We start from the raw sequence: 13,280 nt of genomic DNA on the forward strand, positions 1-13,280 counted from the left end.
ATAATCATAATAAAGGGATTGTCTGGATTGCTGAATTATTTTTAGATGAGGCATGAATTTCTAAAGCGGACAGTTTCTAATCAATTGTAATTAGGTCTTCTGCTGCTTTTTGGAACGTATTGGCACTGAGACGTGTCAAACAACGGAGCAGTACAATATTGAACTTGGCTGTGAATCCATTATCAACATGTGCTGGGCTGGAAATGTGACAAAACTGGCATCTGATTAGATACAAATGAAGACTGGCCTAAGTACACACTGAGCCATTGTGGAAATTGTCAGTGATAAAATTACTTGCTGATACATTTTGTCCACAAAAGCTCTACCATAGCAATTCATTTTTTTTTTTTTTTTTTATACTGTCATTTGATCAAGAATGTTAACAGGTATCAAGCCATGTCTATGCTGCAATAATATTTCATTTTCAGATTTTGGAATTTCTGAACATCCATTTTCAAATTAACTTCATTTAACCTTTAAAACAATTAAAATCCTTGTTTAGCAGTGATTGACTCATCCTCTGAAGTCTCTACTGAGGAGGTTTGTATCATTTCATTTAGCAGGGCCCAATGTGTCCATAAATCAGATTTCAGTGCTGTAACTGCTCACTGCGCAAGCAATTTGTCTTCTTAGTCCTATGGGAAATACCTGACAGACTACTTTAAAAAAGTAATTATTTTAACTGTACGACATAATGTATTATCTAAAAGAGTTCATAATTAAAAACCACCAGACTTTTAACCCTGAACTGCACTGTGGTCAGTACTGCCAATCGCTCCTGAGCAAAGATAACTTGAAATGAGCCCCAGCTGCCAGCAGCAGGTGAGGAATATGTCATTAGTGTTTCTATGGTAACCCATACCAGAGTGTGCATTTTCCTTCCATTGTCAGATGCCGTGACATCATCGCTCTTTTCTGTGGCCCCCACACACATGTGCACAGAGATGTATGGGTCTCCTATAGTCTTTAATATCTCTGGAGACACTCATAGTGTCTCTCAAGGGCATCCTTTAAACAACTGTCCTTTTAATGCTTCTTTATTCTCCTCCCCCCTTCTTCACAACAACCGTACACCATCAATCTAGCCATTTACTTTAACTTTATTTCTCACTTCATTAGTTTCTAGGACACAGAGTGGCACAGGCAGAGAAAAAAAAAGGGGGGGTACAGAGAGTGTGAAAAAATGAAAAGAAAGTTTGGCTCCTTGGAGAGATAAAATGTAATTTCACAGTCAACTTGCTGTGATATATTATTTCACAACAATGGGGTGTAGGCTGATATGAGCTCTGCTTGGCACCTGTACAGAGCAGTTAGAACATCAGTGATGGCTCTCTGGAGAGGTTGGGCACATGTGTATGTGTGTTTGTGAAGGTAAAATTATCCAAAAAAAAAAAAAAAAAAATCACTGTAATGGAGGAGACAGGAAAGTCCAGCCCTGTAGATGAGAATGACATGGCAGAAGGATATCATTTCTAGTATACAATTCCATGCTTTGTGTATTGAGCTTTAGTAGGAACCATCAGTTAACAGCAAGTGAATAAGAGGTGAACCCCAAAAAAAGAAAAACAAGACAAAATCCAAGACTCCAGTTCTTCAAAATGTTTTCCATGAAGCAGTTTAGCCAAATGAAATGATCTAAACATCATTTAGCTGCACTCCCTCATTGTTGCAGGCACTGATAGATGCCTTGTGCTTCATTAGCTACAGTTTCTCAGCCTGGGAAACACTTAGACATTATCAAACAGCTCCAGCAACAAACCCAAACAGCCTAGCCTATGCACAATATACAGATATATATACAGATATGACACATGAGAAATGGTCTTTTTTAAATTCAAACACAATATTAGCTGACACCCATTCAGTGGCTTATGGAACTGTTGCTTTTAAATAAATATTAAACAAAATAAAGTTTATCAGTCAGTATATTAATGATATCAAATGCAATGAAACCTGCAGATCAAAAGAATATGACTCCTTCTTTGTCTCTCACAGTTTGCTGTTTTTCTGAAACTGGGATACCAGTCCCAGTACCTGGTCTGATGCTGTGATGACCTTATTCTGCATGTACAGGGCGCTGTTTTTAGACGTCTCGTTCAGAAAGTAACGATAGTTCACCATGATGCTGCAGGAGTTTGCCACACCTCTGGGGCTGGTGTCAGCACGCCAGTTGAGCCGCCACATGGTGGCGCCGTTTTGCAGGTGGAAATTGGCCACTGGGTTGAGAGCATAGCCTCGCCTCTTCTCCCCATAGAGATACCATGCACAGAGACGCATCAGGACTGGCTCCAGAACACATGACAAACGCTCATAACGCATCCACTCACTGGTGCTGATGAGCTTACGGAGGGCGTCTAAAGCCGGGGCGCCTGGGGATGAGTCAGTTGCCTGTTCTACCTCCTTCCACTCCTGCTCAGAGAGGAGGTCAGAGCCCCGACCCTCCTTCCTGTACTGGCTGAGGATGCCTTGGAGCCAGGAGGAGAAGCCTGGGATGGGTGACAGGCTGGAGAACTGGGACATATGAGGGAACTCACTCTGGAAAAAATGAGGAGGGAGGAATAGTTACAATTACTCCTTAAACACTGAGTCATTTTACACCCTGTCTAAATCATTAATTTTATTCAGTGCAGCCCTCAACTCCTTCCTATTGCTTAAACTATTTCTGGTGTTGGAATAGTATGTAACAGAGCAAGGCGAAGAGTAAAATGAAAAATCAAGACCAGTTTGAAGGGATTGGGATTATATGTTTATGCAAATGGGTCTTTCAGAAGAAGAAGCACAGCAGTGTGACAACAAGCAGCTCAGACATGAGTGCATCCACCGTGCATGACCATGTTGCAGTAATCACAAGACAGTAACTGTGATATGTAATTACTGTGTTAAATAATGTGTTAAGTGCCAGTCACTGAACTGTTACAATATCCTGGATTTGTAATTATACAAAAGCTATGCTGAAATAAATCTGTAAGTTCTGGATTCATTTTGGCATTGATAAACTATCAAAAATGAAAGGCCACAATTTAAAAATAAAGGCAAAAATGTCTTTCTTTTTTTTTTATTTATATTGTTAATACTCTGTTCTGACAAGCAACATCATTTTTTAATTTATAGCTATGTGCAAAAAAGTCTTGGAAGTCTAAAGGTGTCTAAGAATTTTAACAAAACAGCCAAGCTTATGAGGGTCAAAAAATGTCCTTTTTAATCTCCTATACTGAAAAACAAAAAGTTGCAGGATTATTCTCATTCATTCATTGAGGCAGTTGAGTTCAGAAGTGCTTCAACCTTTCGTAACCAGCCTGAAGAGGAGAAAATAAAAAAGGAAACAAGGAAAGCAATGGGGATGAGAAAACAAAGTAAAGGTCTTGAGAAAACAGATGAGAGGCAGCAGAGATTTGATCCCCACGAGAACGCACAGGAACACTTTTGAAACAGCAGAAATAAGGAGGATAAACACAACCTTCGCATCAAAACGCAAAACAAAATTGTCTTATTTGTGCAGGACTGATGCTTGGACCTTTAGTTCCTCAAACAGGGACAGTGTTACAAATCAACTTCACTGCTTCACAGTCCTGTCCTGCTGATGGAGATGGATGATCCCTCTTTCCTTTTCTCCCCACTTATTTTATCCTCCTCCTCCTCTGTCCCTTGCACTCTCACCTTTAATACCTGCCCTCCTCTCTCACTCCTCTCCCCTGTGCACCAGTCTTGTCTAGACCATACACTCACACATCACCCACCCACCTCATGAGTTCCCTTCCACCTGACTACCCTCTCCTTCTGTCAAAATACCCATTCCGCTACCCCTGCCCCCCACTTCTCCGTCTAGGTTGATAAGTGCCTGAGCGATGTGGGAGGCAGGCGAGTGAAAAGCAGCAGATGAAAGTGGAAGTGTCAGACAAGCCCTGCAGGGACACGCTGCTGTCTGTCTGCCTGCCTTGCTCTGCAACATTGTTTTCTTTTCTTCCTCCTAGCTTTCACCCATCCTTCACTTCATAATCCAACCTTCTCACTTTCCATATCCTGCCAGGTCTCCCCTTGTGTTTCTTCTCACTCTGCTGTTTCAAGATCTCGCCTTCTTCAATTCGTCTTCTTTTAACTACTGGTTGTTCACATGTCAAAAGTGAGGCAGGGATGGCAAAAAAGTGTTGCAAATAGAGGCTGTAGGAAAAGGTGAAAATAAAACAGTGGACAGGGTAAGCAGAACAAGAAGAAGCAGTATAAGAATTATGCTCTAAGATCCAATCTACAAAGACAAGCAAGATCTCCTTTCTTCACCTTAAATCACGACTATAACCTTTTTCTTCCCCACTCTCTCACCTATCCATCATCATAGCAGTCCCTCTGTGGCTGCACTGCTCTTCTCTTCATCTTTACGTAAGGTAAAGCCCTGTCAGAAGCCAGCGCCTCTTCAGAATACCATAGGTCATAAAAAAATGTATGCACTTATGAGACGCTTTGGATAAAAGTGTCCAGAAAATGGCACAGAAAAAAATCAGTTCTATTCAATTTCCAAACAGAGCTTTCTATTACAAACACAAAACCCAAAGATGAAGAGCAAAATTAGACTTTTTGGCATCTTTGGCATGTGAAATTTAACTCTGGTGCTCTTTACCACAGAAAGTTTTCCACACAGCTATAGCTAGAGAGCCATATCAAGTTAAAGCTGGGTAGTAATATAGCCAGGCCTGGCCTTATCTCAAGTTAAACTGTCAACTGTAATTTAGAAAAATAACTGAATAACATGGGGCAGCATGGTGGATGAGTGGTTAACACTGTTGCCTCACAGCAACAAGGTCCTGGGTTTGCAACCCGGCAGGGATCTTTCTCTGTGGAGTTTGCATGTTCATCAGATGCATTTAGTTCCAATGAAATATATTCGAAAATTAGAGCTTCACCAGCTTGATTAGTGTACAAACTGACTTTCTACCTTGGATTCCTTGAAGACTATTCAAGGCAGATTGCAGTATCTCATTTTTTGGTATTATGCAGGCAAATAACAAAATATTTATTTGCTTACACTTTTGGCCCATGTGAAATGTTATTAATAAATTCTTCCCCAACATCACTGGCTGATAGCCTCTCCTCTTTGCTTTTAGAGTTAGTGTAGAGAAGCTAAAAAGCAGCATACCTCTGTTTATAGATTTTTATTTTTGCATTACTAAGACAACAGGAGAGGATGTTGACATGCAAAGCTGGTAGCACTCTTGATGAAGACAACATTTCCCATCTGTAAGGCTTTTATAACACAGCGCAATAATCTGCTTTGACAAACAGACACAAATAGCTCTGATGCTGAGGCAGATAACACAAAACAATATATGCTGAGCTCACTAAACTGTATGTTTCCATTAATAAAAATGTCAATAAGTAGAAAGCTTGCAGCAATCAAAACAGCCCTGTTGTATTGTATGCATTATTAACTAAAGTGGAAGCAGTTTAAAGCCCTGAAACCTGATTTTAATGGAGGGTACACTGTAAAGAGCTATTTCCCATCTCTTAGGTGGAGTGGTTTTTGATGTTCCATTCAGTGTTCCAATCATTTAACAAGAGCTAGTTGGAGTGGCCCGACATGAAGGGCTCTTGCACTTATTTAGAGGGATGGATGAGATTTCATTACCGTCGGTCTGGTTGACTACTGCTCTGTTTATGTGGGCATGTATTTATGTGTATATAAGGAAGTCATATAACAAATAGGAGATGTACAGTATAAACTCTTTGAAAAGCAATCAAACAAAAATATTGCCTGTCACAGAAGTTGAGGAGCTCTGTTATAGTTAACAGCTGTATCACTGCATGTGTCATGTGACCTGTATGATAATGTGTTATTATCCAGCTATAATAAGAAAGGATGGTTTAAAAGATTCTCTGATAAAAACTGGGCATTTTACAGTTATTGTATTTAGATGACAAATGATTGCATGACTTTGCCTTTTACCTTAAACACTACCTTTACTAAGCCAGTTCTATATAGAAACTCAAATAGAATAATAAAATAATTCTTCTATTACAGTGTTTTTGACTTTTACTGTTTTAATTAACAAAACTAACAACACAAAATGCTATACTCTTAAATTTGGCCTCATTCACATATTAAAAAATTAGGTAATATATATATTTTTTTAAAAATTAGGTAATATAGACATCCTAAACTACAGTACATCTTGAATCCTACAATCACCCACCTGCAGTTCTCGTACCACCCTTTTGATGAGATAATTGCCCAGCTCCACCCCTTGTAGGCCCGCCTGGGTGGAGGAGATGGAGTAGAAAACAGCTGCATTTATTTTATTCACGTCTTCCTCAGAGTCAAGAGTGGCATATTCGCGGACAATACTCTACAAGAAAAACACAAATTTTGTATAGTCACAAAGTGATAATCTGCATAACTCATCCAGATACAAGCCTATTGTCAGTATTGGTGAATAGCTGGTGTCAGTAAGGTGAATAGCTGCAGTTTACTACTATATGGTGCTCAGACAACACTGCAGAAGTCATTGAACTATTTCTCACCATGAAATTTCCACCTTTTTAAAAGGGAAGGAAGTCAGCACTGTAAAGTTTGTCCCCAGAGGGATCAGAAGTTTAAAGGTCATTTTCACAGTTTTTTTTTTTTTTTCACACAGCAGTAGCCCATTTACTGAGAGGAGGGACAAATCCAAGTAAATCCTAGATTTTTAACTACCCGTTACAATATAAGCTACAATAACTACAATATGAGCTAAACTGCAACAAATCATTGCAGCTGTAGCTACATAGTAGGTTCTAACCTGAATGTTATCAGAGATGTCTTCAGTGAGGGCCACGTGTAGTACGACCAGGGGTTCTCCAGGCATAGCAGCATGAGTGAAAGCATAGCAACGGCGGTATGGTCCCACTCTGCGCTTGAGGTCAGTCCAGTTTCTTACAGGGTGCACAGCTTCATACCTGACAGGAAACTGATGATTAGGATTTAGGTTTGTAATTGGCCATTTGGTAAGTTGAGTTACAGTAAGAATGGCAGCATTTTCACCACTCAAAATTTAGAGTAATTTTTTAAAGGGTTTTCATTTACAGCTTGTTGCCCTTACTGGCTGATCTTCTGCAGGATCTCACACGGGGATTGCCAGGTGATTCTCTCCAGGCGGAGCAGACCTACAGAGAACCACTCAGACAGCAAGCCTTTCAGCGTGATGCTCAGGTCCTGGGAGAGAAAAAATGTGAGTTTAGAATCACCCACCCCCAGCTGATAATGGTTCAATTCACATTATTTCCCTTGATAAACACCTTAGCAGCCAGGCATTAAGGAAAATGAATGTTGCACTAGTATTTTATAATAGTATATGACAAGTAATGCATAATAGATAAATAAGACAGGCAAAAACTGGTATGAATCTAAATCTTATATGTACATGATGAAATGGAAAAACAGCCCATCAACTATATTAAGTTATGTGGTGGAATGCACTTTTACTGCTACTATGGAAGATTGTTTTCTCATCCTTTTAGATAAACGCCATAAATGTATTCTCTAAAATAGCAGCTTTTATGTGACTATTAAAAGAGCTGAGTAAACACACTATCTACTATTTCGTGACCTCTTTTCCTCAGAGAATTCACAGGCATTATCTCATTGACTGACAGTGAAGTTACTTAAGTTTGTCTCTAGGCTATGAACAATTCCACACCCATATCTTACGCACTGTGCAGGGTCTTTGGTCCCCTGGGTGTCTGTATGCTGTTTGAATGTTTTCACATTATGAGTAGTGATTTGTTTGAGCTTGCAATGGGTGTAGAGGAGGCACTTCAATAAACAACTTGCCATTTCAAAGCAGGCCTGTCCTCCTGAAAAGGTCAGACTTCATTTAAGGCAAATCTTTTGCAAACACACAAACAAACGCACACAGTGCATGCACGCAAGCACACTCAAACACATAAATACACCTTATATTGGCTGTTTCATAGGATGACTTCATTTCTGGCTTACTTTAACGATGGCTTGTCAGTCATAATAATGGCTAATACAAACTAGATCAAATACCATTATGGTGTAAAAGCTGGTGGGTGAAACTCTGCAAGCATCTATCAAAACCAAAACAAGCAAAATCTAAAATTCTTTCTCACATACATGTAGTGAGCCCTGCCATATACATACAGTATATATTTGTGTGTGTGTTCCATCTAGTGCCAGAGAAGAAGTAATCTATGATGACTGATAATCTCAGGCCAACATTTCTGCAGAAATCACACCAACAACACGAGAGTGCCTCCGCTGCCCTGGGTAGCCAATTCTTATCCACACAAACGCAGGGCCAAACTGAGATGTGTATTCCACTGACCTACAGAAGATGAAGTCTTTTGAAACGAAAGGGTCTAGCATTTGAAGCCTGGGGTTAGGAAAAATATGAAGGATAGGAGGCAAAGGAAAAAAAGAAAATCCTGCAATTCATTTGAAAGAAAATAAAGCAACACTTTTTGACACTAGAGCTGAATCAGTGCAGTGAGGGGCTGGTGCTGTTAGCTGATACATGCCGTTTTACAAGCCCCCTCTCTAACTTGAGCTGCAGCTACAGTGTGATGATACAGAGGAATGGAGAATGCAGTGCCCAGAGAAAACAGTCTGTCCGAGGCCAAATGAGCACTGACTGCCAAAGCGTATACAGGGTCAGGCTTAGAAAGTGCCAACACCTTTACTCGAGTGGGCTGCATGCCGCTGCATGAGAAAAAATAGCCCTGCTGATACTTACCCCACTGATCCAACTGAAATGATATCTGTCTTCATCCACTCAATCAGTGAACAGTTCAACAATAATTTAAGGCCTGGAGGCCTAGAATTTAAAATGAAACTCTTTCACAAACCACAGAAGATGCAGCCTTGCAAAATCTAAAAAACATTAATTTTGGAAACTGTATTTTCCCACTCTATGATTCAGTACCACTTTGATTATCTGCATCATTTTTCCCTACCCAGGTATGCCCATATGATCAATAGAGGTACTAAAAGCTTCATATTTACCATGACCTTTTCTCATTTTAGCTCAATCAATTCTGGCAATAAAAACACAAAGATTGCTGTGCACCACCAGGACCAAGGTGGTCAGCACTGAGAACAAGTGAGTACTCTGTAGGAAGCTTAGACCTTTGTAAGCTCTAAAGACTCTCAGTGAGGCTGGGTTAAATAAATCTGAACTACCTCTCAGCAGGAATAAAACAGATATTGAGCAGGAAAGAAGAAGAAAGGCTAAAGGCCCTTTGGCAGTGGGGTGGTCCAGATGTTTAAAAATCATATTGGTCGACAGCTGTTAACAGTTGAAAAAGCCAGGTCAAAGGCACACAAGCTTTCATTTTTATTTCAACGCAAATCAAAACAAAACAAACAAACAAAAAAAAAACTGATCACTCAGATGACAGAAAGCCTTCTTTCTCCATCTGAGATTAGTCAATCATTGCAGGGTTTTAGTCTGACCATTTTAGTTAGTTAGTTCTCATTAAAACATCTCACCAGAACGAGTTCACAAATCTGCACTGTTTGCATGAGAGAAGCGGACTACAACAGAAGCAGTATGTTTTAGAATAGGCCAACTTGGTGTTTTTTTCCTCCAGTACAAAACTAAACCATCTTTCATGATGGTAAGAGTTTGTACTTGGCTTGGAAAGTGGCCTATGTAACAACACATCTCCAGCACAAACGTTTACTTAGAGCCACAGGTCAATTTAGAAATGCAGTTTCACATCAACTCCAACTTACAGGTACATCTAACACAACAAAGGCCAGCCAGGCTGGGTTTACAATGGATTCTGTTTTCATTTTGTAGAAAACTAAATGGTACAGTTTGAGTATTGCTTGCTGTCACTAATAAGCATTTTTTTTTAAATTTGGCGGTGGTGGTTTATAGGTGGTCTTAATAGGACTTCCAAAGAGTTCCACCAATAAAGCAAGAGTTAGACCATTTTTTTACACTGAATACATAGTTAAAGCCATTTATCAAGCAATAATGCTAAACATTTTTCTAATGTAATCAAAAACTGAATAAAAAATAAAAACAAGCAATTTGATGCTATAACCTTTGGCTTAATAAAACTGTGACAGGCATGTTTTTTTCAGTAGTTTCTGACATTTATGAACCCACAATTTAACTGTTCAGTCAAGAAAATGACTGGCAGATTAATCTGTCCTTAGCTGCATCCCAAAATGAAAGATTGGGCATCACACTGTAGAGTTGTTTTTCTGTACTTCAACCAGTGCAGAACATATGCACTCCTATAAATACAGTACAGATAGATAGATAAAGGACTAGTCAGTGCAGTTATCTAAGCTGTATTTTATTAAGGGTTAATCTATCTAATTATTCCATCTTTGCAATGATTATGATTATGTATTAATATTAAAACATGTGGAAAATTCCATGTACATTTACACTCCTGAACAAAATAAGGGCATATAATAAATATGACAGCCCAGAGGCTATCTGAAAAAAAACATTCCACTCTTATTCCAAGCTGCACATGAAAATGGCTACACTTTAGCACTGGACTGAATTGGAAGCTGTAATTATATCTGAATGAATATGAATGAACAATCCAGTAAAGGAGACTGGTGGCCTTTATGAAAACTAAGCTGCCAAAAATGTGTCATTAATAGGGAAAAGAGCATGAGTGCCATGTCTGTGTAATGGAAATTTTAAGATTTTGTTTTCCCCACTGCCTTTTATTTCATCTTTGTATTTATTTTGTTTTGAAAAGAGTCCTTCAAAGTATTCATTACATGCCTGATTTATATGCAGCTCTTTCACCTTGTTGCCACAGCATAACAGCTTTCTTCTCTTCATGTATAGAATGAAACATTGTTACAGGGACTGTTTCTAGCAACAGTTAAAAGTAGCTCTGATCAGCCTAGCTTAAAAATTGCAAAGGAATAGCTGAAAATGACCTTGACATTTATTTGTGATTAAAAAAAAATCATGTCTAACCTATTTGCCAAATAGAATTGAAGAAATTAATATGCGTATTTAGTTCTTCCATTTTGATAAGGAAGGGAAAGTGGAGAAAAGGTCATTGGCACTGGAGCTGGATAAACTGTGAACCATGTGATGACTGGGTGAAGGGGGGTGCTGCTTATGGCTCTGGGTGGGAGTTGGTGGTATAAGCTGGTGCACTCCTACTGTCTATTGTCAACATAACACATACAATGTATCTAAATACTGAACGTTCCCGTCCAGGTATTCAGGTAACAGTGGCGTTACTTAACGCGAAAGGCACCACTGACTCGTGCGAGCACCCGTAGGAAGTATAAACAAATGTATTACCCTGATGTGCGGACTCTCGCTAGATTTGGATGCGATCATTTCAAGCACATCCGCTCGGAGATCCACCAGGAACTTCACTCCACTCTCGACCCTGCTGATATGATTAAGCAGCTGTTTATATCGTGGAGTCAGGCTGTAACGGAGCCTGTCTTCAACCTGCAAAACGGTCGCCAAGTCCCGTAACTGGTTGTCCATTAGCTTCAGAGCTAGCTCAGAGACGCTTTTGTGGTCTACCCCGAAGTCTTGTGACAGCTTGGTCAGGAAACCGACTTTGTCTTCCTTGTCTAAACTTCTGTAGAAGTGCATGAATTCCAGGCTGTTTGATTCAGGAGGAGGGGGGGACTTGTCTCTGGTTTCGTATGTGGGTAAAGGTGCAACTACCCTCGCCAGTATCTCTTCCATGCCTGTAACACTGACACGAATCGGGGTACAGTACCAACGCCAACCCCTAATATCCAAGGCCTTGAACGCGGTTTGAAGAACAGACCCGTGTCTCCACCACCTCACAGTGCCACGAAAAGTCCAGATAACAGGATAGGGTGTCATCGCCGGGAGGGAGCTCAGCTGTCTCTTAGAACCCGCGACCAGTGAACACACAGTGGGGCATCGTTTCCGGGTCTCTTAAAGAGACAGTACAGCTGTCGAGGCCGCTAGTGAGAGGGGTAGACTGGTGTCCATTCGTTTTCATTTTACATATTAGTGTAAAATAAAACCAGGTTCTGGTTATTAAAGTTTGACCTGAGAAGATCTCGAAATGTGTCCATGTGAATATTTGTAAAACCCCTTTGCTGAACTGCTGTCTAAAATCCCATCACTCCACCTTTGGCTATTTCATGATTGCCATCGATGTATTTCTAAATTAAAGTATAACTAAATTTTTCTGTTTAGTTTCATGTTCCAAACTTGAAGTTGAATCAATATTGAAACAGGTTTTACAACAATTAGGCCCACTGCTTCCTAGAAATGTCAGATGTCTGTGGTATGAATTATTTTATTTCTGCCTACAGATTGGTTGATAATGAAACAAAACATTATATAAGTATAAGAACAACAAACTTTTAAATTTCAGATTCAACTTTTTGTGTATGTAAACAATCAGAAAGCACAGCACTTTAGGAAGACACTATGAGGCAACTGTTTTGTAAGTGTATCACATGTCATATATAGGAATAGGACAACACAACAATAAATAAATAAAATTCCTTCTATTTTTAACCATATATATTTCTCTGGTATTGAAGTTGATAGCTCAAAGGCTACCTTGGAATGATAATGGCCTTTATGTTAGGTGTGTCCCAATCTAGTTAATTAATGACAGCTGAGTCTTCAGCTTGCCAAGTGTTATATGTTGAATTTGTAATTATCTGAATTCATTTGGGCCTAATAAAAGGTTATCTTATCTCATTTTATCTTGACTTGTTTCTTGTTAACAGTTCAGCTATCAGGTCAAAATCATCACTTTGCGTAGTTGAAAAAACGGACACTTTTGTTGTTTTGTGTAGCCTTAAGGGTCTGCAGATCGTAGCATCTTCTACACACTTTTGGAACTGGGTTGTGTTTGAAAGGATAATCCATGTCCAGTATTTTCAACCAATTCCCTTTATTTGAAGTTATTTGATTTTTGTTTATACAAGTGAACAAAAATACATTATGCAACAGCTTGTCATTAATATATAATACTTGATGTGATTTAATAGACACATGAACTGACATATGATTCATAGAACTTGATTTTAACAGACAAAAGTGAAAGAAAAATACTTCTTAACACTGGATTATTTTGGATAAAAGACATTATGATGGAATTTTATTTCTACATGCTCATTCATTCTATTATGTTTACTTTCTAAAATTTGATCAATAGGGAAACTGCAATCAAATTCAAGTCTGCTGTAACCGGAGCTGTGTTGGTGTACACTTTGTTGGCTAACTATAGTTTATATTGTATTAGTCTGAGGTTTTGCTCTAGATGCAATGTATAGCTGAAGGTTTGTTCCC

General features: G+C 39.2%; 2 protein-coding genes across 2 annotated transcripts in view; one reads left to right on the forward strand and one right to left on the reverse strand.

Moving 5' to 3' along the window:
- cdh13 (cadherin 13, H-cadherin (heart)) overlaps positions 1–13,280 on the forward strand; it is a 365,066-nt gene that overhangs the window by 350,279 nt on the left and 1,507 nt on the right. The window lies entirely within an intron of this gene.
- On the reverse strand, positions 347–11,897 carry mlycd (malonyl-CoA decarboxylase). Its single transcript, XM_026310830.2, has 5 exons — positions 11,283–11,897; positions 7,068–7,180; positions 6,768–6,924; positions 6,183–6,335; positions 347–2,535 (listed from the first exon to the last, which is right to left on the reverse strand). Exons 1-5 carry the CDS (start codon positions 11,826–11,828, stop codon positions 1,990–1,992), a joined length of 1,515 nt encoding a protein of 504 aa, XP_026166615.1. The 5' UTR covers positions 11,829–11,897; the 3' UTR covers positions 347–1,989.

Source organism: Mastacembelus armatus, chromosome 6 (assembly GCF_900324485.2).
Source record: "Mastacembelus armatus chromosome 6, fMasArm1.2, whole genome shotgun sequence".
NCBI lineage: Eukaryota > Metazoa > Chordata > Actinopteri > Synbranchiformes > Mastacembelidae > Mastacembelus > Mastacembelus armatus.

Bases quoted from the DNA above. Each gene is read 5' to 3' on its own strand.
- mlycd (XM_026310830.2), bottom strand. From the start codon at position 11,828: ATGACACCCTATCCTGTTATCTGGACTTTTCGTGGCACTGTGAGGTGG. The intron at 7,181-11,282 runs GTAATACATTTG...TTTCTCTCCCAG, and splicing joins GCGAGAGTCCGCACATCAGG to GACCTGAGCATCACGCTGAA. The intron at 6,925-7,067 runs GTAAGGGCAACA...GTTTCCTGTCAG, and splicing joins ATCCTGCAGAAGATCAGCCA to GTATGAAGCTGTGCACCCTG.